Source organism: Drosophila biarmipes, chromosome 3R, assembly GCF_025231255.1.
Source record: "Drosophila biarmipes strain raj3 chromosome 3R, RU_DBia_V1.1, whole genome shotgun sequence".
NCBI lineage: Eukaryota > Metazoa > Arthropoda > Insecta > Diptera > Drosophilidae > Drosophila > Drosophila biarmipes.
The window spans coordinates 10,626,319-10,653,241 of NC_066616.1; the positions used below are offsets into that span (position 1 = coordinate 10,626,319).

General features: G+C 39.5%; 1 protein-coding gene across 7 annotated transcripts in view; it reads left to right on the plus strand.

Moving 5' to 3' along the window:
* Window positions 1–3,751: 3,751 nt before the first annotated feature.
* LOC108031578 (forkhead box protein O) overlaps window positions 3,752–26,923 on the plus strand; it is a 34,234-nt gene continuing 11,062 nt past the window's right edge. For 2 of the 7 annotated variants that reach the window (XM_017105141.3, XM_017105142.3), the window contains exons 1-4: window positions 3,768–4,106; window positions 4,528–4,886; window positions 14,358–14,684; window positions 14,994–15,208. In XM_017105141.3, coding sequence (XP_016960630.1) covers window positions 14,465–14,684; window positions 14,994–15,208 — 435 coding nt within the window. In that variant the 5' untranslated portion in view covers window positions 3,768–4,106; window positions 4,528–4,886; window positions 14,358–14,464. Of the gene's footprint in view, window positions 4,207–4,527; window positions 4,887–14,357; window positions 14,685–14,993; window positions 15,209–26,923 lie in introns of all 7 variants that reach the window. The other 5 variants (XM_044091048.2, XM_044091051.2, XM_044091049.2 and 2 more) reach the window with 5 other exon arrangements.

A 26,923-nucleotide genomic window follows, 5' to 3' on the forward strand; every position in this document is an offset into this window, starting at 1 on the left:
GCTGATACGATATGGTGATAAAGAAGGGGATGACCGAAATTTGCAGGAGTATGAGGAGGAGTTTCTAGTTTTTAGTAAACCTATACATTACATACTTTTGTTCTGATAATATCATTTAGAGTAGAGAGAGTCCAGAATAGAGTAATTACACTAAGAACCCAATTAAGGGAGCCACTGGTGGGAACAACCATTACCTTTCAGATGGGCTCTATTATATAGGCCCCACTTTTTGGTTTGCCAGTTCGCGTTCTCCATCGCACAAACCATTTTAAAATCAGCCAGCAATTTCTACCATGGCTGCAAACGAGTTAGGAAAACAATCGTGTTGCGTACTCCCCCGCATCCTCTCCCTCTTGCAGGGCTCTCCAGTTCTTAAGTTAACAAATTGTTAGTAACAGTGTTCAAATTTCCAAGTGAAACACACACACACTTCCGAGGTCTGGCTGGTAAACAAACGTCGGGGCCCAAGTTTGAGACCAGCCCTGCGCCCCGCCGACCGCGGGCCAACACAGTCGAGGCATTAAAACAGAAATTATAATTTTTTGAAGGCCAAGCGGGAGTAGAGCCACTCGGATCGGATTGACTCGATTTGGAGCGCTTGGCTTTACTCCGGATCGGCTTAGCTGCCATCGCCTAATGTTAAGGCCTTAGAAGAGGGTGGCGCCTATGAATTTGTCACACGTTAAATAAGAGCTCCGTAGATAAATGTAATTGGAATAAATACTATATAATGCAGTTAAATTCAGCTGTGCAACTGGGCGAATACGTGATTTAGGCACTATCTTTCCTATCTGTTACTCAAGTGCAACATTGATTAAATTGGGTTGTAATTCCTTTTTATAATACCTAATCAAGTTAAAATATTTAAATATTCCTGGGTCCTGACTTGATAGAAATAAAACTAAAATTCTTGACATTTAAGTATAAAATATCTACAAAATCGTGTTTAGGGAGTGGTCCTCAAAAATGCCCAACATTTTCCTGCTTTATAATATTTTCAAAGCTTTTGCGCATTTTGAGATCGGTGAAACTCCAAAATCCATGTATCAGAGAGGGCGTTATTGGAGGAACCTCCTCCAGTTTTGTCACTCTGGCGCCCAAAAGCTCCGCTCGAGATTTGGCGCGCAGTTTGAAACCTGAGTTGGTGCCTGCGCGTCCAGTTTGTCGAATTTGGGCGTGATTGCGAGACGGCGTCGACAGCTTACCATTCGCCACGCGCCAACGCAAATGGAACGCTTGTATTCCAATCTTTTTCTTCGGAACTCGCAATTATGGTCAAGTATTGGCTGGCGATAGTTGAAACGTTTGTGTAATTCAGATGGAATTTTCGGGGAGTGGGCGGCCTATTGGGACCCCGATGGAGTGGTTCTAATAGGCTTTTATCTGATCACTCCAGTGAATAATTTAGTGTTGAGCATTACAATTAGTTTGGTACTTCAGTTAACGCATAAATTACCAGCTACTTTTGCCGGATTCGCTTACAGGCCAGTTGCAGATGGAACTTACCTATACCAACGAGCTACTTATCACACTTAAGCCGTCTTTATAACGTTGTAAAATATAACTATTCCCGGTCTTATCTTCTTGTTGTTCTCGCATTCCGAAAATCCCATGTACACAAACAGAATTTTTATTGTTCCTCGGGACTTTGTAGACAATTGGGCTTTGGGGCTTATTAAAAAATATTTTATTCTAAAAGGGTGGACGGATAAAGGTGGTCAAATTCATGAGAATTATTTCCTATTAGTTATGTATTCCATTTATTTTATACACTACCTCTTAAATGAGATTTAACACTTGTTTATTTAGGTTTTAATTTCGGTTATATATACCTGATGACCTATTTAAATGAGGCTTATTATTTCTTCTGTATCCCAGACTCCCAGACTGCATCTCTGCAGTTTAAATACCCATAGCCCATAACTTCGGCCTTCTAATCCGCCTTCGAAACGATGCGATCGGACTTTAGGTTCGGACGATCCATAAGCTGTTGGTGTCCGGCCTCAGCGTCTAGACTTCATTAGCCGTGTAATGTTGCGGAATTTATGTGGCAGGCACATTAAAAAAACACCGATACACACTCGCTTGGACGTGAACGTACGTATATACACCGATATCGGGGCTAGGCGAAAACAGAAAAGCCAAAACTGGTACCGGGAGGGGTTTATTTTGGGGTTGGGGCGCGGGGACTTGGTAATAAAATACATGCTCCCAAAAAGCTCGCATTCCGCCAGAGATGCGGGGTCTTTCTGAATCCGTAGTCCATATGCACAAATGTGCACTGCTGGCATTATCAGTAGAATGCAATTTCGGGAAATTTTCCATCACATCACGAGACAATGAACGTAAGAAAGGGAGGGAGTAGCGCTCAGAGAGAGAGAGCGAGAGCGGGCCAGCGCGAGATAACAGCTGCCTTATCAGCAATGCCGCCCGCCCGACTACCCCACCCAAAACGCCCCACCACCACCCACCGAGCCCGCTCGCCACCCCCCTCCCCCATCTCTCTGAAATTCGAGTTCAGAGCCGCGCGACCGAAATGAAAAGAAACAATTTAAATTCCGAATGTATAAAATAGGTAAACTATGGCTTGTATTTATTGATATTGAGCGGGCACAGAGGCGGGCAAGACTGTAGGAGTTGCACAAGGAAACGTTTCGGTTTGGGGAAAATAATCTTGAAGTGAATAAAGCATTCCACGAATGTGTCAATGATTTTTTGGAAGTTATGAAGCATTCGCTGTTTCACTGCAGATTGCTTAAAATGGGTATTATATCGTCATTTATTTGTAAAGAAGTAGGTACGTTGTACTACTGGTACCAGGCGGTACTTAGTTTTATTCTTGAATATAAAGTATCAGTTTATAATTTGAAATTATGTCATCCACTATATTTTTAGAAAAATTTAAACAGGGAAAAATAATAACATTAACACAATACATAGAACTAAAATAATATTGCTTTCCTGTTGAAATTGTCATTTATAGTGGGAAATATGACCAAAAAAATAAAGTATTTGGTTATAGGATCCTTAAAAAGCTATCTATAAAACCAGCTTAATAAAAATGTTATCTGTGGGATATAAAAGTATCATTTAAGTACAAGAAATTTTGAATATTTGTTATATAATGATAATTCTTTTTTCTGAAATACAAAGTTATCTGGTAGATATAAAGAGTGTAAAATATTGGTTTATATTATTGGTTTATATTAAATATTGGTTTATATTAAGGTTGTTGGTGGTAAATAAGGGTGTAGGGTATCATAGTCTTATTTTAAGAACATCTGGAATTAGGATAAGGATATCCATAAAATATCTAGACTTGCAAGGGCATTTACCAACTAGATGCTACTGTATCAGTTCCCTTTTTTAGACCTGGGTTCAAATCCTGTTCAAGACTTAATATTTTTTGTAATGTGTAAGTTAACAAATAGTAAATGTATTTTACATCTATTTTATTAGGAACGTTTTTTTTTATAATTTATAAAAAAATAAATACAGCTTAGATGGGTTTTAAATTGAATTCTCGATTAGGCTTTATTTTTTGTCCCCAAGTGTTGGGGCATGAGTGCGAAACAACCTCTGGTGAGCGGTGGAATCCAATTGGAACCCAATTGGAACCTAAGAGCAAGCTCTCCGCCGCTCTTCGGCACACACACAGGCCCCCGCCCCCCGCGGCACACACACACAGAGAGAGGGCCGCCTTTTTGCGCCGCCGAAACGAACGCTTTTACGAAGGCGACGGCGAATCAGTTTCAGTTGTCAGTTCGCATCCAACTAGAAAGCAGTTAACGAGTAGTCTGTGTTTTTTCGCTTGCGGTCAAAAGCCACGAGGTCGTTCAGCGTTTTCCTTCTCAGCCCCGAGCTGTGCCCAAGCGAGCCCCAAAGGTCCCAGTGATCTTCAGGTCCACAAACGCTGATTCTGAAACGCAAATGCGCGAAAGAAAAGTGAAAACGAAATCGTTTCGAAACCAAAACATGTGAAAACTAAAACGTAGAACTCGCTGTTTGAAATACAAGAGGAAAGCTCCAAAACGTACTATTATACGGACGTAGCGATGCTTGGATGATCTTCGTCGCAGTCACGTTGTACATACGAACACACATCGGTACATATGTACACATACAGAGCACGGCTATGTACCGCCATACACACGAACACGCTACGCACACCACTACTAATACTAGCGGGCGCAGAGGCGAATTGGAGTAAGCTCCGAAACGTGTTTATATTAAAATTTTTACCCATTTGAACTTTAAACAACTTTTCGCCTGCGCCGCTCGGTTTTCATTGAATTCTCATACGAATTCCAATTAAGTGTTGTGTGTGCGCACAATTGGCATGAATTGATGACGTGACGTGATCGCGCGGCCCGCTCTCCGCTCTCCGCTGTCCACTCTCTTCGGCACACACACCTAGCGGGCGGCCCTCTCTTCGACCGTGTCCCTCTCTTCGCGCTCTTTTCATTTGTTTATTTTCATTGTTGCTATATACATATTCTAATTTAACGTCTTTGCCATCATCTCCAGCTTAAGCAAAAAGCTAGCAACCGCCGCCCACAACAACAACATCGCACCTTGCAATCCTCCCAGCCTACGAGTGTGTGTGTGAGCCAGAAATTGTGCCAGCAGAAATCTAAAAAATATATTTAAATAATCGCTGTAAAACCGAAAAACCCGCACAAGTTTCGCTCAAAACAACAACGTGCACATAAACCAAGCAAGCAGCCCATAAAAAGTGCAAAATAACAAGGAAAATAAGCCAAAACAGTGTTAGTTAGCAGCAGTAACAACCAGAATCGGCGATCAACAAATTCCACCGGCAAAGTCAACAATTCCCAAGTCGCAGTCAACAAGGAGCAACGATTGCCATTGCAAACTTCTGGCGGGTAAATATTAGAAACAATCGCTGACGGGTTTAGTCGACAAACCACAAATGTCGTTCGGGATTTCCTGGTTTTTAAGTGGATCCCTAGAAGTCTAGGTTCAAAATCGCTTTTATAGTTTTTGTGCGACGTGAAAGCATATAAAAGTTTATTGTTGGTTTTAAAATTAAGTTCTTTTTAATAAATGGAAGTTAAAAAAGAACCTAAGATCTTTAAAACATTCTTATCCATGGTACAGAAATTCAGATGAATCAGTGATCAATCAAAAACATCTCTTAAAGAGGTAAAATTCTAGTGACTATCGCGCCTACTGCATATAAAGGTTCTGATATCAACTTTTGTGACGAGAATGTAAATGTAAAGGTTACTACATTTTTGGGAAAAACAATAAATTAGACTTTTAGATCAATTAAATAACCTTGTTGTTTGTTTGACACGAATAGTTGTGATTATACTAACCTTTAGTTAGTTTTAATAGAGGGTACATATAGATTTATTTAATATAATATAAATATTTTGAGGGAATATGAATCTATTTAAAATTCAGGCCTTAGGTGATTATGGAAGTTAATCCTTAATCCCAGCAATTAACAATCGTTTTTAAACCTATAGGGAATTTCGACACGGATAAATGTGGTTTTAAAACCTCAGATAGTTCTTATATTACATAGTTCTTATATTACACATATTACATATGGATTTACCTCAGTAATATTTTTGAGGGAATTCTAATCAGTTCAAAATTCGAACACTAAAGAGGTGATACAATGAGTCCCTTGTGTCCCAGTAAGTTACAATCGTTTCACTTTCAAGATCAGAACATAAAACTATTTCAAATGGGCCTACTATAGGCAATTTTGACACCGATAAATGTGGTTATACAAACCTCAGATAGTTCTTATATTACTTAGTTATTATATCACATATTAATATTTTTGAGTGAATTCTAATCAGTTCAAAATTTGTACACTAAAGAGGTGATACAATGAGTCCTTTGTGTTCCAGTAATTTACAATTTTTTCACTTTTAAGATCAAATAAGATAAATAAAATAAAATAGTTTTAGGCCCTCTATAGGGAATTTTTAAACGGATAAATTTGGCTATACAAACCTCAGATAGTTCCTTATATTACACATATTACATATGGATTTACCTCAGAAATATTTTTGAGGGAATTCTAATTCGAACCCTATAGAGCTGATAGAATGAGTCCCTAGTGTCCCACTAATTTGCAATCGTTTCACTTTCAAGATCAAAACATAAAACTATTTTGACACGGGTAAATGCGGTTATACAAACCTCAGATAGTTCTTAAACAACATAGTTTTATGTTCATATTACACTACATATGGATTTACCTCAGTATTATTTTTGAGGGAATTCTAATTCGAACCCTATAGAGCTGATAGAATGAGTCCTTAGTGCCCCACTAATTTGCGATCGTTTCACTTTCAAGATCAAAGCACCAGAACCCCTAAGCTCGGTCACGTTCCGCGCACCAGCGCTTCCAATAGATGATCTTCGTGTTCGGTTCGTGTGGGCTTTGATTAGTCCGTTTGGTGTGTTACTTGCTCGAGAGTGGGCTGTGGAGATCTTAATTAGAGCACTGCTGATAATGGCTCTAAAAATAGAACCAGCGCCACACTGATAGCAGAAGCCGAAGCGTGTGTCGTTTGTGTAGAGCCCGCGGTCGCTCCTCATTTCTTTCTGTGTTTGCTCCCCCGATTTTCGTATTGGACTAACGAAGGCCCAATTTGTTGCCATATTCCCCGAGATTCGTACCTATATGCACGCACCTCGCACTCTGGACTATATCTATATTTTTGAAAATATTCTCAGCCTCATTTTTGACATCAGTATTGACATTGAAATGCGATTAGGTTTAATTTTCATAAATGGGTTGATTCGGCACTCGGTTAGCTGTCGAAAAGAGTTCTTTCCCGCTCCCAGATAAGGCTTTTATCTGCCCGCCATGTGCCAAGGTACAGCAAATGATGGCCCAAAAAGTATATATATGTTAGTATGTGACTGTGGCTTTTATCATATCTTGAGTGTTTGCTAGCCACATTGGTGGAACGTGCCAGGCGATAACAAGAAAGTGTGCAAAAGTTTGTCGAAAAGGCTGTAATTGGAGCGAGGAACCGGGAAAGTACCAACAGAGGGAGCGAACTTTGGAGGGAGGCTGTACTGTAGTGTGCGCTGTGATAGTGGATTTGCCGAGTAACAATGAGTAGTGAATTTGAGAATGGATAAATACGAATTATTTTTTTTAATATTTGATTTGCTTTAGATATTATTTCGTATTAAATCTTACTTTGTTAATATATTTTAAATTCTTAAGAAAATAACATTATCTTTACATTTTATATTTTATATTTATTTATAGTATCTCCTGAAATATTGCTCGGATCATTGCTTAGAATCCTTTTTTTCCAAACAAACTTAGTTTGATTTTCCCGCTGAACCCAAAACGTTAGTAATGCAAATAGATTGCGTTCGCACTGCGGATGATGAAGTCAGATGATCGCATCGAAGTTTTCCATGCGTCAGATGTCTCAGCTGTCAGTCGAAGATCGCCGTTTGGGGCCTCTGTGTTCTTGGGTGACTTCTCCATCGACTCGACTCGAATCGAATCGAATCGTTTGCTCTTTAATTATTTTAATGAATTCTATAAACAGTGCACGGGGCTTCGGCGTTCATTTGCATTGGCACTCGCTGCAGTCTGAACCATTGCACATTGCCTGGCCGGGCCTCTCCTTCTCAATATTGAGAACAAATGCTTCTCTACTTCTCTGGGTCGCCCTAGTAGCGCGTGTTTCTCTCGCAGATCCACGTGCCGCCAGATAACTGCACTCCCAATAAGCTTTTATTTGTATAAGCTTCCGCGATAATTGACTTAATAAATTATTGAATATTAACAGCGTAGAAAAAACCAGAATGCAATGACTGACGGCTCCTTGTGCATTTTTCTAATGGAAAAGTAATAGGAAAATCATGCAAATCGGTTGGAAGTTCCTAAAGAACTTTGAATATTAAAAATTCTTCAGATGCTTGGGATATTTTATTTCGGAGCATAGACCATCATAGATTGACATAAGGCAAAGAAAGTTAAGTACAAATAATGTGAAATCGAGCGCAGATTGAAAGTGCCGCAAAAAAAGATTTGTTGTCCCAGGTTTGCGCCTGGCATTGTCAAGGGGTTACGGTGGGGTGGGGTCTTCTGAGGTCTGGGAAATTGGAGAGGGTTGCGATAAGCTCCCGCCACAGCGAGGAAGAGATACGTAGATACGTACGTATAGGGATGGAGAAGAGCTCCACATGGCAACAGTGTCTGTGGCGCGGAATGCATAGATGTGATGTGCATTGCCTTCGCTCCAGCTCTTTATCGCTCCTTTATCTTTTGGTTTGCGTGATAAGAACGCACTCGGGGAAAGCGACAGCACAGGGTGTCAAAGGGGAATTAGGAGTATTAAAGAGAGTTCACTGGCTGACTGGCAGTGCTGAAAGACTTCAAAGTAAAGCTATAAATATGAGGGAAAGTATGAAAATTGAAAAAAAAAATATTTACCTCTACAGTAAACTTAAAAAATATCTTAATTAAAAAGTTAGGCATCAATTTTACTACATTAAAGGCAAGATAAATAATGAGATATAGTATAAGCCATGCTAAGAAGTAAGGTGTTTAAAATACGGTTGCTACTTGAATGGAACCATAAATTAGGTTCTACTTTTGTAAAGTAATATTGAACAAAAAAAACGCTAACCGGAAGATTACCCAGCACTGACAAGACCAGAAAAGTGAAGTAGTTAATAACATCAACGAAAGCATAGTTTTCAAATCACTTTCACTTTATTTTTAAAGGCCTACAACTAAGGAACTTTTGAAATCCGTTGATACTACTTTTCTAAATATACTGTTTAACCTGAAGTTAAAAGAGCGGTACCGTTTCAAGCACAGTTCCTAACCCATAGAATTCAAAGAGGACTTCAACTTAGGTACTACTAACACAAACAATCTTCTAAGCAAGCGGTTTAACCTGAAGTTAAAAAGCAGTTCCATTGCAAGCACAGACCCTAACCCATAGATTATAAAGAGGTCCCCTCAACAAGCCGAGCACGCCGCTCTCACGTTGAAGTGCTTTATCAGCAGGTTAGTCCATGACGAAGTTGATATTGCGGAGTGTAATTCACTTTCGAAGCAAAGGTCGTTCGGTTTTATGGAGGGTGACAAAGCACACACTCGGAGAGACCCCGGCACACCGGAATGGCCGACAAGTGGGTTCGATGTGGCCTCGTCATCGTCATTATGATCATTATGGGGTCGCGAGGTACTTGAGATCATGGGCCTGGAACCGAACCTGGGCTTTGGGATGGATGTCGTCGTCGTCGCCGCCGTCGTCGTCGTCGTCGTCTTCACCTCGACGTCGGCTCATTAGGCAGGGCAGACCGGACCAGATCGGTGCAGACCATACCAGTTGCTCTCTGTACGAATATCTCTGCACCGACGACCAGCTGTCAGTCTTGCTTTTTATTTTCTCTGTTTTAGGTTTTTTTTTGCTTTTCCTTTTTTTGGGCCGAGCATCGGGCTTTTTCTCGCACTGACTTACTTTGCTTTATAATCCTGTTTGACGGGTTGTGCTGGGGAGTAGATCTCTGTTACTTCCACATTGCTGAACCCGGTCATGTGCGAGGGGCAGGTTCAGCGGAGGTCCGGGGATGGGGGAAAGGACTGCCTATACCTGAGATTCAGGGGCGCTACGGTCCAGTTTGGTCTCATGCTTAAAAAATCACATGAGGGTTTCTGCGGACAGAGCATCTGGCGGACACTTTGTGGCCGGCCTTGTGATCTCTAGAGCTCTGCTCCTACTGATAAGCCCGAAATTCCCAGGGACGTAGAAATAGTGCGGTCCCTCTATGATGACTTACTTTTTAAGAAACTAGGAAACTAAAAAAAATATCCAGAAATCTTAGTGTATTTATAAGGAGTGAAAACCATGATAGAAACCCATAATGTAAATATTTTAAATTGATAAAATTTATTAACTATCTACTTAGGTAGCGTCTTACTTTTTCCTCAGGATGCCTATAGCCAGAACCTTTAATATTTAAGTTCTTAAAAACTTAAATATATGGTATTGAAAATATTTCATTATGGAGAGGCTTAGATCTTCGTAATAATGAAACTTGAAGATTATAATTAAAGGTAAAGCGGTACCCCTTTAAAATCACCACATCTGCGCCCCTGAAGCTGTGAGTTCTGTGCTTATCATCGGATCTCCGAGGCCAAGTCTATCCGGAACAGCTGGTCAATGTTTTAGCCTCAGTTGGGATTATTTTAGGGCGCCACTGAGCGCTACTAGCTGATAGCCGAACTGTTTTCTGAACACCCTCTAGAAGTGCGAAATAATACGCATACGCATATAGAATCAATCTCGAAATGAGAAAAGTAGGAGAGCGAACTATTGAAAGGCATTACGTAACAAGTGTGGGTTTATTTTTGTTTGGTTCGCTCTGTTGATCTTTCTTTATTTCGTTTTCCTTTTGCTTTCCATTCCCTTCCTTCCTCGTACTGATTCCGCCTTAATTTTTTATTATATCTTTTTATTGCCGTCTTTATTTAGTTTGCTTTGCCTTTGTTTTGCTTTTTATTATTATTTTAAAAGATCTGTTTTTGCTTTGGTTTTTGGCTTCTTTTGCACTCGCTTTCGTTTGACTTTTCTCTCTATTATTATAGACCAAAAATGTATATGTATCTATCTATCTTTCTGAGGACCCCCACGTTTATCGGCATATATCTTTAGAATTTCTCAACTTGTTGCGCGTCCCATCGTCACACCCCCTGAAAAAGTGGATCACCTGAAGATTTCACTGTAGCGGAAATTTTGCCACTGCTTGTTCGTGACATTGAAAAATGTGGAATGCCGAGGGAATTTTCGGGTACGCTCCCCCTGAATTTCCTGAAACCATTGTGTAATATTCGAAAATATACAGATGATTTTCGTGGCCAATTTCCACATCCCACGCCGGGCTCTTTGGCGCTGATTTATGCTATCTGCCCCTTTTGAGCAAAGAGCCAAGTAAACACACCCTATAAATTTCGCTGTGATAATAAGCCTTTTGCGTTGTTTGGGTTTTCATTAGAATATAATCTGGTATAAACGCCAGTATCTTATTAACATAATCTAACAAGTTCTAGTCGCGTTCCATTGATCTCTCGTTCAATATCGTTCGGATCAAAGAAAAACACCTACGCAAATTTGCGTCACTGGCTTTGTAAAAAACAAAATTTACCCCTAATCTGATGTAATAAAAAATATATGTTTGCCGAGAACCTGTCTTTAATCCCGACCACTCAAACGACTTATAACTGAGCTGTGACGCAGCAGATCAAAAGGAAATCGCACCGGGCTATAGAGCCATATTTTTTTCATCTGAGACGAATTGTCTTGTTATTGTTTACATTTTCTATGCTTTTCTATTTTTTGTATTTCTGTTTTGCTTTTTTTCCCTGGTTATTTTCATATAATGACGTGGGGTTGAATATTATCAAATGTTATTGCATATTATTAAGTGTTTCACGCCCGACTTTGCGACGCAATTTCTCTTGGTTGAAAGCAAGAAATAGATTAAATTTAAGTGCAAAATGCAAATGCTTATTTACTCAAAATAGTTGGCAGCCGGTACAGAGAGCCGGCAATTCGAATTTTACACTATTTTGAAAAGCAACGCGTTGTGGACTAAGTAGATACTCTGTACTGACTACTGTATCTTTGGTCTGTTAATTTGGAAAGGAAATACACTAGCCAAAATATGGATAATCCAACTAATTTGGAGTGTAATTCAGATGGTAAAGGAAATTTGTGTATTAGAAAGATACAATTTTGAAATGTAATCATTGGAAATTTCTATATAAGTTATGTAAATCAGATGGTAAAAGATACATTTTTGAAGTATAGGGAAGGGAATTTTCCTTACACGACTTGCCATCTAAACCAAGTATAACCTTTTTAAATTATTTTGAATCTTATTCAAGTTAACGGGACGGAAAACAAAAGGTATTGAAATCGGCATAAATAAGATACTCTGAAGTTAAGAAAGGGAGGTGGAGCGAAGAGAAAGCGCTGATACTCTGACCCCAAACCCGAATCAACGAACTTTGGGCAGCCGGAATGCCTCTCCCGAAAATTCCAGAGATACATTTGTGCATATATAGCGAATATATGAGTCGATCACGTCTGGACTTAAGGTTACTAGTAGTTTCCTTGCGCCGCTGAGTGTATTTCTGGGTATCTTTTTTGACAACCTCATTATATTTGCTTTGATTTTGTTGTTGCCAGTGGCTTAGGTCAGGTTGGAATGTTTCGGTTAGTTGTTTTGCCGCCTGGGGTTTTTTCTTTTCTTTTCCACTGGGGGCACTTGAGTGCGACTCGTTCGCATTCGCAATTGCCATTATTTGCGGCCATAAACCTTTCGCCGGGAAGATATTATGCAATGACAAGCGACGACGCGCGACCTTATCTAAATAATTTCGTTATTTGAATACATAAAAACAGCAGAACATATGAGCTGTTTTTGAAAATTTCCTAGAACGAATAATGAGGTGATGTTCGGAATCTCGGAACGCTCTCAGGTAGGCAAATGGTTAGGTAGCGAATGAATGAACTTCCGTGTTCTCAAGGTAGTTCTTCGCTGGCGATGTTGAGTTCTCCGCCTTTCCCCTTTTTCTCACTCTCTCAGCCTTTCATTTTCTCTTTGGCCAACGGAAAAAATAAAAGTTGTATTAAAAGCTGAATAAAATGCCTCGTACGATCCACTCACACAGATACTCGCTGTGTTTCTGCGTATTTGTGAGATGAATTTTAATTCAGCTACGCGCTACGCACACTTTTTAATTTGTTTACAATTTCAAGATGAAGAGAGGAAGAGTGAGCTTTTTCGCTCTTTTGTAGAAAATGTATAAATTTATAAAAATTTATCAGAAGTGTTGATAAGGTTTCTAAAAACATTTGTCTGCTTATTTTAAGTTTAAAATTGCATCAGACTTTTGCTATTATCAGGTAATAATATTTCTAAGAATTATGAGCAATTAACATTTGACATGGGTTAAATTTTTAGTTCAAACAGCTATTTTAATTTTTTTTTGCTAAATAAATTAAGATCTGAGTTGATTAGTCAAATAATCAAATGGCTTTAATTGCATTAAAGTTAATGCTATGCTCGTTTGGCTTCAATGACCTATCAGTTCCCTGATTCCAGACGGAGTCAATAGACCTTCATATTCAAACAGATTAAAGAAATGAGAGAAGAGAGGGATTTACCCCGGATTCAAGACACTTTTTCATAATATAAAACCGCGCTTTGGTAACAAATATTAACTTTCGTTGCCGCCGCGCTAATTGAAAATCATATTCAATCTGTGTGCTAAATTTAGTCATAACGGCATTTATAGATTCTATTAAAGCTAATTGATTTCCATGCCTAAGCAACAATAACGAGAATCTGGAGCACTGGAATGCAAGGAAAATGTATGGAGGCTTTTGAACAAGATCATAACCTACATACATTATCGCCTCGCCAGTGCTCTGTCTCGGCTCTCGCTCTGTTCCTTGACTCTGCTGATAACGCTCTCTTACTTTCATCTAAGAGCTTTTTTAGATTTCCATGGAAAAAAAAAACAACGAAAAATTCCAAACATTATATAAAATTATAAATGCTATCGCTTGTAGTGTGAGCACTTCTTGCCAAGAACTTGTGAACTTGAAAACTATAAAAACGTTTGCAATAAATCAAGCACAATCAAATTATTATAACAACTGGGAATAACTGAATAACTTTACCAACGTTTTAATAAAACGGCTTTTAAACCGGAAATCCTTAGCTAATTGAACATCAAGAATATTTTTTTTATTTTTTGAAGGAAAGTGATAGACTCTCCCCTTAAATATGCATCGTAAATTGTAAAATCGATTGTCTATTAGTTGAACGATCCAAGATCATTCGGCAATCGTTTTTTCTCATTGTCAAGCACGAAAACAATCAAAATGTAATTTTGAACGAAATGCTTGACTGAGAGATGAGGTGACTTGACACAATTTAAGCAAAATTCTAAAGTAATTTCATCTCAAGGTTATTATTTTTCAAAAAATACATATTGCAGCTGTATCTTTTGTGCTCTATGCTGTGCTAAATGAACTCAGATCTCTTAAGCTGATTTATAGAATATATTTTATATTATATACATATTTTTTAGTAAAATGGTATTTAGAAATCTTATATAAAATTTAGATATATATATATAGAACACTTATTCTAATAAAACGTAATATCAATATCAAATATATTGGAGTAGGAAAATTTTAATATGTATATATTATAACCTGCGGTTTTTAAAGAAAGTTTTTGACATATTTAAAAATATATATTTATGTATATGTAAACTCAATAACTAAAAGGATTTTTCTATGTTTCCTTAGGTGACAACTGATCACGAGGCTCACCACTCGGCTTCGATTCTTTTTGGGCTGGCGAGGAGAGCTTGAGAGCCGCAAAGCTGCAACTGCACAACGACCTACTCTACCCCATGATGGACGGCTTCGCGCAGGACTGGCCCACGCTGACCCACACAGACAACGGCCTGGCCATGGACCAGCTGGGCGGCGACCTGCCCCTGGACGTGGGCTTCGAGCCCCAGACCCGAGCCCGCTCCAACACATGGCCCTGTCCGCGCCCCGAGAACTTCGTGGAGCCCGCCGACGAGCTGGACAGCACAAAGGCCAGCAATCAGCAGTTGGCCCCAGGAGGTAGGTTCTCACCCACAGATATCTTGAACACAAAGTTTTTATAGAGAGCCCATACAAAGTAGAGGGATAATCAAGCTAAAGTCTGCGTTAGACGTAGAAACCGCAATTATTGCTAGCTTGTTACTAAAAACTCTATATCCATATTATTTCTTTATTATTTTCTAAATTTTAAATACTCAAATCTCTTCGTTTACATGATCTCTACAAAATTAAATGCAGTTTATTTAAGATCGATTGAATAGTAAATAGAATGTAAATCCTTCCCCTATTAAATTAATATTTAATTTTTCCTAATATCCCCTAAAACAGACTCACAGCAGGCTATACAGAATGCGAATGCAGCCAAGAAAAACTCATCGCGTCGCAATGCATGGGGAAATCTATCCTATGCGGATCTCATCACGCATGCCATTGGATCGGCCACCGACAAACGACTGACTCTGAGCCAGATTTACGAGTGGATGGTCCAGAATGTGCCATACTTCAAGGACAAGGGCGACTCAAATAGCAGTGCCGGCTGGAAGGTGAGTTTGGGTCTAAACAGTGTTGATATCATACACTATCATTTCGGGATTAATCTTAGAGATCATCTTCTCAAGACCTCTTATAGTTCAAATGAAATGTGGTACGGACTTGAATTTTTCTTAGAAACTGTATAAAACTATGTTGCAAAAGATTTATTTTTTGATTTTGCAATTTTATCAACATACTATGAAAAGGCCCATTTATTTAAGACTTATCAAAACAACATTTTATGAATAACAGGAAATGAAAATAGGCTTGAAATATGAAAAATTCCATTAACAAAAATTCCATTACTGAGGTTAATACAGGGCATAAGAGGAATAATAAAAATAATAATAAAATGTTTAATTGAAGAAACCTTTATTGCATTTTTCAAGCAAAACTTTAAAGGACTTTCACTCTAAGCTTAATCGCATTGTCCGATCCCCAAACTCCACAATCTTTTCGTGTTGTTTATGTTTATATTTTTGAGAACTCTCAACTTTTTCCCACATTGCTTGCTGGCTTTCAAATAACAATTTCATTCACATTTCGCCGGGCAAACGGTCAAGTTCATGGCCAAGTCAGTCGAAATGGAGCGAGAGTGAAGATAAAGTGGAGCTTGTGTTTGGCTTTCATATTTTGCTGTCGTCTTTCGCTATTATTATGCAATCGTCAGTCATTCAACGTTTTTTTTCTTAGCCATTTGCATTGCTTTTTGTCTTTAACTCATTGGTTAGTGTGTGAAGTGTTTGTAGTGCTGCTGGCATCACATTTCTCCTGGTCTCTGCTGAATTTCCCCTTTTTATTTTTGCAGAGTTTTTGCAATTAATGCGCTTTTATCTTCGGATCGTTTTTCGTTTTGTTTACATCCCAGCATACGTAAATAAATAGACGCGTGCACAATCACATGCTCGGGTACATGCGTAAATCATGCTTGGTTTTCATTCATGTTCAGATACCGGTTCCCCTTTCATCCTCCTCCCCAAAACCGCTTTTTTCAATTTTCTGCGGTTTCAATGGGCTTAGGTATTTTCATAGGGTTTCCAGGAAGTCCATTTGGGCTTATATAAGCTATCCCAGGGGGATCAAGTTAACACCTTTTTTATTTGATTTAGAATTTTTTAATTGAACGTGGCTCTATGTTCCCCTCTTTTTTCAAGTCAGTTATTTATTGTTCTTATTTTTTCGTACTGATAACATTTGCTTACATAGCCAGTAATCGAGGGTTTTGTGTATTTATAGTATACCGCTTTTTTTTTGCAAGTTATCAATAATCGCCGAAGTTCATTGACATTTACCTCATTGGGGCTTCATTTTTTCGGGGGTAGCAAACAACACAAGCACTTGTGAAATTATTTAGGCAGATTTAGGCTAGACTCATAGGAAAGTAAGTCATAGGGGATGGAATTTCACTGATAGCTCTTCCCAGAACTCCACTTCGCTTCGAGATCGTCTGCGTATACGTGATCCACCCCATAAATCACTCGATCCACTCATATTTCTCGGTTAATGCAGTGCGTCATTCACGTGATTGTTTTCATTATCATTTTCGCTGATACTTCAATGCAAAAGGCACCCGTCGATTTTTGTTGGTTTTTTAGCACCTCGCTGTGATAAAAGTCCAACGGCAGCTGAAGAATGCGCTGCGCTGGCTACGAAGAAATCGAAGACGGTTCTTCCACTTGATACCCGAAACTTTATTTTGCGCAGACAGCGCGCTTCCAGCGAATTTCAGTTTGTTTTTGTTTTGAGTACATTTTTCCTCGGGGCTGTGAACTAATATTGGCATTATTTGTATATTAATGGTGTTGTTTATAATTGTTGTTGATGGTCGTTGCTTTTTAGATTTTGCCGGTTTCACGGAAGTAGTCGCTTTGAGATTGGCCACTGCTTTGGGTTTTTAGTGATTACGACTGGAAATAACAATCACCGTGATAAAGAAATTTCGCGCGTCGCAGAAAATGTTGTTTGAGCCTGGAAAGTACTTCTAGGAATTAAGTAAAAAACGTAAACAAAACTGCAATCAATGCAGTTTATAAGGAGAATAATGGTGAATAACAAAGGAGCTAGTACTAAAAATGGGTTCCCTAAGAATGAGTTCTGTAAGAATAGGTTCCCTAAGAATGGGTTCCTTAAGAATGGGTTCCTTAAGAATGGGTTCATTAGGAATGGGTTCCTTAAGAATGGGTTCCTTAAGAATGGGTTCCTTAAGAATGGGTTCCTTAAGAATGGGTTCCTTAGGAATGGGTTCCTTAAGAATGGGTTCCTTAAGAATGGGTTCCTTAAGAATGGGTTCCTTAAGAATGGGTTCCTTAATAATGGGTTCCTTAAGAATGGGTTCCTTAAAAATGGGTTCCTTAAGAATAGGTTCCATAAAATGTTTTTTTATGAATGAGTTCCTTAAAAAACGGCTTCCTTAAAAATGTTTTCCTTTAAAATTAGTTCCATTACTGTAAAACTAATTAATCCATTTCAACACAGTTGTTAAATTGGTCTTTCTTCTTTACTTGCAATACTAAAATATATCTAGTTAATATTTCCCTTGCATATTTGCTTTAATAATCTCCCACACAAATGTGGACTTAACTTATTATTAGATTTTCCGGTTCCCCTATTGAAAGGAAGAGTTCCCAGTGCTGTGCATTCCTTTATGAAGTTTTATGGCATTCGCTAATTTATGCAACACGTTGCCGCGTTCTACCTGACACTTGCTTCCTTTTCGCCCAGTCCTCACGGTTCGTTTCCCCTTTTTTTCTGCCACAGAGCTTCCTCTTCGAATAGTCGTCATAATAATAAAGAACGAAACGAGCGAAACACTCAAATGACATTTGTGGAATTTTAAATTTGCCACTCGACGGCTGCACTGCAAAGGCTTCTTGCTCCGGTGGTTGGACGTGGTGGTTGTCACTCGGCGATGGGGGATCGGTGGCTCGTGTCTTCATCATCGAGAACTCATCCTCGTGTCTTTGGCGTTTTGGCCATTGAACCGCTGCCAAGTATTTCTTTCTGTTGCTCCTTTTATCAATTTATTTTTGCCTGCCCGAAATGTTATTTTTATTCTTTTTATATTTGCCTCTTTTAATTGGCAGCGAACCGCAGCGTGTTATAAATATTTTTTGGCCCCAGCAATTTCGTGGCTTTCACTTGCCCCAAACGCGTCGCGCTTTGGCAATTATGTTTGGAAATTTCTGTAATTTATGGGGCCTTCTTAGGTGGCATCCCACTATTTACGATGGGCGAGAATACATTTCCTGATTTTATTGGGGAAGGCGTGAGGTATTTTTTCCTCGGAAAAGCACGCTACTAATCTCTACTGAAAGAATTAAATTTATTTCAAAGATACAGTTCTTTATGGATTCCATTTAATCTTTATCTAGACTCAGGCGACCTTCTGCGGTGGAAAGTTCCCGATTTAGCTCGATGGCCTGTAATCTGAAAGTTAGCGCCTGCATATTGTGTAATTTCTCAACAATGCACATAGTGTGAGTGCAGTTTGTCCAGCACTCTGGGTAACCTTTGTTAACTTTGGCCTTATCAATGGGGCCTTATCAAGACAATGGCCTTGCCAGCGATGAACGCCAGAAAGTAGAAGAACCCAAAGTCGGTTGGCGAAATGCGCATTACTCACCCTGTCACTCGATTGACCAGTGCAAGCTCTTCAAACAGCCAGAAACAATATAAATATGCAATCAACTGGGAAAACTAACGATGGCAAAGGCACATCTTGCGTAATCTATTTGACACTTGACAGCGGGGCACTCTTGCATCCCCCTCCTAACTTTTCTGTGCTCTGAGCTATATAGTCTCCCCCTAGTTTTACTTATTTTTCCATATTTTCTCTAAGCTATTCACGCTTGTTTAGTCTCGCATTAAGTATACGCATTGTTGGCGCGCTTGTGTTTTATTTTGTTTTTTCGCGGCGCATTTTATTTGGTGTAAAGTGCAGTGAGTGTAAAATCAAAACAATAACACGGCGATATAAGTGCTTTTTCTTCGTCTTGTTTCAATGATTATTTTAATTTGATTTGGCAGGGGCGTTGAAATGAAACGTGCAAATACTGGAAATAATCGAATTCAGCCAAAAACCAAATGCCACTGCGTTGCGTTGAGTTGAGAGCGCCAAACGGGGAAAAGCAAAAGAACGAGATCAGCACTCTAAGATTGCCGAGCACATAATATTCGTTTATAAATAAGCATTAACCTTGCTCGCAGCAGACCATGCCGAGCTATTCGGCGTATTTATTTCTATTATTTGCATGCAACTCTCGGGCGGTGTGGCCCCACTTACTGTACTATATAGTACACATAGCGCACCGGCAACTGCGTAGTACTAATTTGCCTTGCCGGCCAGAACACGCCCCCTTTTTCTCAGTGTTTTTTGTATTTTTTACCCCGCTGATAGCGACGGAGGCGACACGGAAGCAGCCGCGCCCTCGCCTTTCGTCACCATAGTTTGTTCTCTAAAAAAATCATGTGTATGAGCAAGGGGGCTCGAACCTACAGCTTTATAAACCCTTCTAGCCGTTGGTACCCATTACTCAGCATTCTAACGCGTAAAACGTTTATTCCTATTGAATCATTGAGTTTATTACCTTATATATATTTCTCGATTTAATGACATTTATATAACATCTTAATGGATCAGGGGGCATCGTAAAAATTATTCGCTATCGTATAATACGAAGTGGAGAATTTGTTCTTGAATAACAGGCTGGCTTACTGCGCAATAATAATTTCTAATATTTAATTGAGACCACTTAATGTTTCATAACATTCCTGGCTTATAAATAGCCTTAAATTGCACTACTTGTTTTTTATGGGCTCCAAAAGTACTGTTTCTAATTTAAGATCTTCCCCATGTGGAATGATTAATATGCGACCATACAAACTATTACTTTCTAAGCACTACCTCACCTCAGAAAAACATTGTTTACATTTATTTATTAACTCGTTACTGCGGTGACGATCTCTGTCACCTTCGGTGATTTATCTCAGGGCATACCGAATATTTCCGATATTGCCCACAAAGTTCCTGAGATATGAGGTCCTAAAACATGACCTCGTCGTAAAAACGCTCGCAAATCATCAGACAATCACGTGTGTACCGTATAGGTCTGGTCTGTCTAGATCGTAATTGCGGAGCTATTAATTATGCTGCACTCACAGTGCGCACTCGGCTTTCGGTTGTGTGAGGTTAGTGTGCAATTTGCCGAGCGTTTTTACTGCGCCGCGCCGGCAGTTGTTGTACTAATTAACACCGCCACAACAAATTCGCCTCCGGGTTGTAAAATTCGAGATACTCACATCGCCGCACAGCCCACATGCAAAAATGTATCTCTATGGAGGAATTTTATGCTTTTTGCCTAGAATTTTACGAGTCGAGCACGAACCAGTCGGAATGCAAGTGGCAGCCAGTCGGGCATGGCCGCAGACAAAGTCTGGCATTGCAAAGTGTCTGGCCCTGGGATCTATGTAGCACACTCTGATCCTCGGGCCTATAAAATAAAAAAAAAACACCTCCTTCCATCGAAAACTTTATGGTCTCGTGGCAGGAGTATACAAACATTTTATGCCACACTTTCTGGTTTCTGCTGCGCTCCACACAAATTATGACTTTCGAGAATATACAATTTATATTAATACTGCTTTCGGCGTATAAATATCAAAGCTTGTCATTTTAATGAACCTCTTTGTTTGCCCGCTTTCTATTATTACTGGTCAACACATTTATAATAATCGAGAAAGAACCAATACTGCAAGCCAATCAAGGCAGCGCAAATCAAACTGGTTCCCTTTCAAAGACAAACAAAAAATCGAATGAAAAAATATTGCAAATTATTTATTGAGAAATTATCTCATGTGGGGCCGGGCTCCGCAAAAAATATACAAACGCCACTCGTCGCCAGAGTCCAGTCTCTGGGCCTCAATAAATATGCAATAATCATAAGAAATAAGCCATAAAGTCAACCGAACCGATGAGGTTGGCCCGCTCCACACTTTGTTTCTTTTTGAATGACCAAAGACGATAAAAGTAAGACAAAAGACGGCAAAAAATAGATCTAAGAGCGTGCTACTGATGATGATTGAGTTTGCAATGCCCTGGAAAATAACTGAGATGAAATAAATGATGATATAAATATTAATCAAATAATTGGAAGACTATTTTCAATGCAGTTTTGTTTAATTGACCATAAAAGTTTTAGGTCGTTTGTAATGGGAGTAAATAGATTATCATAGGGTTAAAATATTCCATAATAGCTGAACAACTTTATTTTGCCCTGGAAATCAATTCAGATAAAATAAATGATGATAGTAAAATTATTTTAATAACCAAAAGTCTTTATAACTTTTGGTGCTGTTTTTATTGTTTTAAGAGGAAGGAGATTGTTTAGAAATACAATAAAATAATAAGGACAAAGGATCTTACAACTTTGCTGCCTCTCTTTATTATAGGAAATATCTAGAATTTAGCCATCATGATGATAATAAAATCATAACATTTTCTCCTACTTTAAAACTTTTTGCCTTCGAAGACTGCAGGCTAAGGCCAAGGAACCCACGATGACAACTCGAATCCCATTGATTGTCGCTCAAAGACCACTTGCTGAAGTTCCGCCCACATTTATCACTCGATTTTGGGCTGGGGCAGACCATTCATGTCCAGTTAATGGCCAAAATGGGGGCGGGGAATCGGAAGGAAGGAGGCAAACTAATGGGGCGGCCACACTAGATCGTAAATAAAGTTTGGTGCAAATTGTTTGCCGCTTCCTTGGGTCAAGGCGGAATCCCCTTAAAGCGACGGTCAATGGAAATCGTTATTTAATTTGTTGCGCGGCTCTTTAAGCCCTGCCTGCCCCGAAATCCGCACACATAATCAATCAGGAACTCTAAGTATTATCAACCAGCCACGAGGCTGGTATCCTCTTCATGTGTCCTCTTTTTTTGCCGGACTTAATGAGTCTCACTCTGAGCTTCATAAACTTTGCCTCGAAATGGCCAGCAGCAGACAAACACATTTATGAACTTGGCTCCAATTTTCGTTGCATACTTTTTGGGGCAATGTCCTCGCCCGCGCAAAGTAACCAAACTCGTGGATGCATGGATACACAGATATGGAAGTATAGAAATTGCACATCATTTGGCCCGATTTCGTTGGCGGAGTGCAATTGCTTAAGTTTGTGTTGGTCTTTTGTTGGTTTCTAGCTTCGGTTAGGGATCAATGGCTGGTACTTCAAACTACTCTATTGAATAAGGGAGGGTGTTTTTATTCCAGCTCAAACTGAAAGGGTAAGGTTAGCTTATAAGTACTAAATATATTCGAGTTCTAAAACTATTAGATGAAGCCCTTATTGATTTATTATTTATATGACATGTTTCAACATTCTTTAAAGTATTATACGGTTTTTATTAATATTTTGAAAATGTATATTTAGCTAAGAGTATTTCTTAGTCAGTCTGTGCAAAGATATTCCTTGGCCAAATTCATTTCTTTGGTATTCTTTGTCGTTGCGAATAAAACGCGACACTTATGGTCTGCTTATAAAACGCTCTTCTTCGGCAGACAGACAGCACTCGCCAAGGACTTGGCTCCTTTGAAGTGAGTCTTTCTGCACCAGGATTTTCAGCTTAAAGTGGCTCACGTGAAATTCAATCGAACCGCCACAGGAAAGTCTCGTGTATATATTTTTTGTCATTTGATTTCCGTTTCCGTTTGGCACGCAGGCGCCAACGTGTCCTGCGATTAATCGTCTTTGGCGGCTTTGTCGCAGAATCTTTTCCTATATCATCCCCAACCAGGGGCATTCATAAAAGTTTGCCAAAAAAAGAGACAAGAACTAGGGCCCAAAAACGAAATCGAAACAGACGAAACTGAGTTGTAGAAAGAGAAAACTTTGGTCATTCCCTATCATATCATCACATCATCATTGCGATGATAATGCCGCCTGTTTTATGTGTTCACATATCTTTACAATACTTGCAAAGTACGGGGGGCATGGCATGGGGCTGTGTCGGTTGCTAGGGCCCATGTCTATGGCTCTTTTATTTAGTTTGGCAGAGTTTGAAATTCTTCCTGCTTGTTTGCTGCCTTGCAAATGTGTTTTTGATAAAGAAGTTGTTTAAATATTGATTTAGATGGGCTTCACAGGGGTCAACTGAACAGTGGAGCCAGTTTTTACTTTTTCCCACAACTATTTAGTAAGTTCAGCTTATATAAGACTATGAGTGTCAGTTGATTCGAATTTAAGATTTCCTTTGATTGATGGTCGTAACAGTGGTCTACTTTTCATATCCCACCGACTGAGCGGGATTCAGAACTTGGTCTAGGTCATTACTGGGTCATTATCTAATCAATTACGGTTGCCATTAGGCCCCATCGATTCCGATAATTGCCCAGCGCCTGGCCACACTTAAATTTGCTGCACACGCGCCAGAAATCACTCTGAATCCAATCAATACGGCGATCGTGATACGTTTCCAAATGGATTTCTAAATCGCCTGCCATTTAATGGCAACTGTCAATGATCTTTCGGGGTAAACAATTGTCGAGTATCGGTCTGCTGCCATCTTGGCAAGCTGAAATTGTTTAAACAATTAATTAGTCTTGGGTACACAGATTGCAGACACTCCTGAGACCCGAGCCCCGACCAGATCCCCATCATCATAAATTCTCTCCGCCCGATTTGTTTAGTCTTTGGCCCACTCTGAACGAAAGTGTTTACAAATCGCCCGGGCCGAGTCGAACAAAATGTTTTGCTCAAACAGTTAAGGCAGCGAAAAGGTCTGAAACCAAACTTACTGGTCTGTATAAAGATGATTTTTTATACGCGGTTGCTGGAGAGTTCAAGGGTATATGGCAAAAAAGTGTATGACGTCTCTGATTGATCCACTGGATCATTTCGAATGTAATGCTGACTTGATTCACCGGATTTACTGCATTTTTCTGCCCACTCAGATTGATTGTTACAGATCAACACCTTTGCCAGTCGATAAAATCGAAATGGTTTCCGCGGTAATTTGGCTTTTAGCATTTTTATTAGGTAACGCAGTCATTCATGTGAGTGCATTGAGTTCTTGGAACTGGTAAATTAATCAAAGAATTAATTCAGTTTTGGTTTTATTTTTTATTTGAGGGTATCTTGACGTTGACACTCTAAACCATTTATCGTGCTGACTGCTTTTTTCCTTGTTTTTTTTCGGTATTAAATTTTAACTGCCCAACCTGGTCGGCGGCAATTAGCCGAATGAATGGGGGGTGGTGAGGCGGCAACCCGTTTTGCAGGGAACCGAACTGAACTGAACGTTCGCCTAGAGAGAGTGTCGTTTCAAAAATTTATATCTCAATTTCACATCTAAATGCGAATAATCTTTTTTCCTATGCCTCTGTGTGTGCTGTGTCCATTGAGTGCTGTGGGTTCATTTGATTTGTGTGTGAGAATCGCTGCAGCTGTTTGGCATTGGGGCGCGAGTTCTACGCCCAACGCCCCTCCCCCTTTTTCTGGGGACTAACCGTTTACCAAAAGCCGATATAGATCTAGCTCTTTTTTCGTATTTTGTTTGATTTGTTGGTTGTTCCTTTAGCCGCATTTGAGTTGCGGTGTGCAAAGTGGCCTTTTTCGAGTTGCAATATAACCAAAAAATAGAGATTAAATGATGAGTTAGGGACATAAATAGGTCGCCGGTCATATTCAATGCTAAGTTAGCCAGTTAGGTTTGAAATGTACCAGAAAAGTTATCATAAATATATAAGCATTTAAGAAATGGAGTTTATTGATAACTTAATGATATAAAGAGCTTTCAGATCACATTTAAAGCTTGTTTTCCATTTAATAGGTCTAGCAATTAAAAAAAAAAATGTGTTTTAAAAATTCTCAATATTTGAAACTTATATTTTGAGCTATTTCACCTTCTAGTTACCATAATTCTGGAATCCCTATTGCTGGGGAATACTGAAGATGACCCAGTTAGCGCCACATGTCGCGATTTCGCTTCTTCACCAGCCGCTCAAATGGCCCAATGAAATATGCATATTTGATACGAGATGACAGCGTATCGTGGGGTCGGCGAGGGGTTGCAGGGAAGGCCAAGAACCAAGACACTGATAAAGCCTGAAGTCACCGCAGAGGAAAAGCGGGAATGCTCATATGAAACGAGCTGGCAGATTTAATATATTTTAGTGCTCCCCTGCCTATCTCCCCCTGCCCAATTACTCAAATAAATTATAAAGAAATGAATCAGGGCCCTAGATTCCACACCCATAAATAGAAGTTTTGCTGTAATAATTGTAATTGGTCAACGGAAAACTTTAACTAAGAATTTTCCACCCATCGATTTTGGGTCACTAGTGAGTTCCTAGCAACTCGGTTCTGGTGTAGTTCCTTGTGATTCACGCTCGATGCACATTAATTGTACACAATAAGGATACCCATATCCTTGACTACGAAATGTATGAAATTTCCATTTCATTTCTGGATTTTGCTCATTTAGCGCTCCAAGTGAACTCAATGGAAGCCCAGTTTTTCCGATTGCTTTTTCTGCGTTTGCCATGGATGCGAATTGTGGAGCGAGGCGATGAGGTGACCCACATATAAGTTCATATGCACGGAGAAAAAATGTAGTGAAACAAATCAACAAAGTGTGGTAGTATTTTTAAAAGAAAAAATGTCCTTCCTAATTTTAAGCATACAAATTGATTATTTTTTAATATTTTCGGTTTTGTTATAGATTTTTTTTGAGTGCATGCCATATTTCCCTAGTACATAATGCAGCTCCTTGGTAACCACTCTGTGGACCGTGTATCTGGTCGGCATGTGGCCGCTGTCGCCGAATCGCGCATATATCTCTCTCGATTTAATAGGCCCAATTAGTTAGATGAATTGTGAACGTTCTCAATGCTCTCGCGTTCTGTGGGCTTTTTTCTCTGGCCGAGATTTAAGTTTATGAATATTCAATGAAGTGTGTGCCATAAATTATGAATGCCATTTGTTTGCATTCCGCCTTGATTTAATGGCCTTGAGCGAGTAGGCCTGAGACACACCCTCTTTGGATTTTTCTTTAAGATTTCGCGATGCTTTAAAGTAAGTTTACTCAGCATAAACTAAGGGATTTAATGGACAATTTTTAAGCTTATATCAAAACATATATTTATCTGCTATTTCTGGTGATTAGATGACCTTTTCCCACCTTCCATTTAACCCTCTGCCATTTATTGCAAATAAATACTTCGCTTTCCATAGCGAAAATAATTTCTCATTACTCACCCACCCACGCAACCGATGACATCCTGTTCCTGGGCGGAAACTGGTTGGATAATTCCGCAATCTGGCCATTAGCATAATCAGAACGTTTGCCAAGGAAAAGAAAATGTTTGAAAATCCCCAAATTGGAGCGGGAAATGCGAAAACCGCCTCAGACGCCGACAGCGCACTTAAACATTTAAATAAATATGATAACTTTATGCGAAGGGGGTGAAATTAGATGTGGGGGCCAAACCGAAAATGTCATTACAGGACTATCTGGACGGCAGACGCAACAGAGCCAGCTTCCACTGACGCCAAGTAAAAGTTTTCCCAAAAAGGAGGAAAGGAAAAATGCGAAAATAGTAAAGCAAAGCCAGAAAAGTATTAGAAGCCACGTGGGGTCGGGGGCTGTTGCTCCTGTCTGCGAACAGGTTTCGTCGTCAGGCGGGCGTCTGACAGACCCCAGAACCACCCCTTCCGCCCCCTAATTCCACG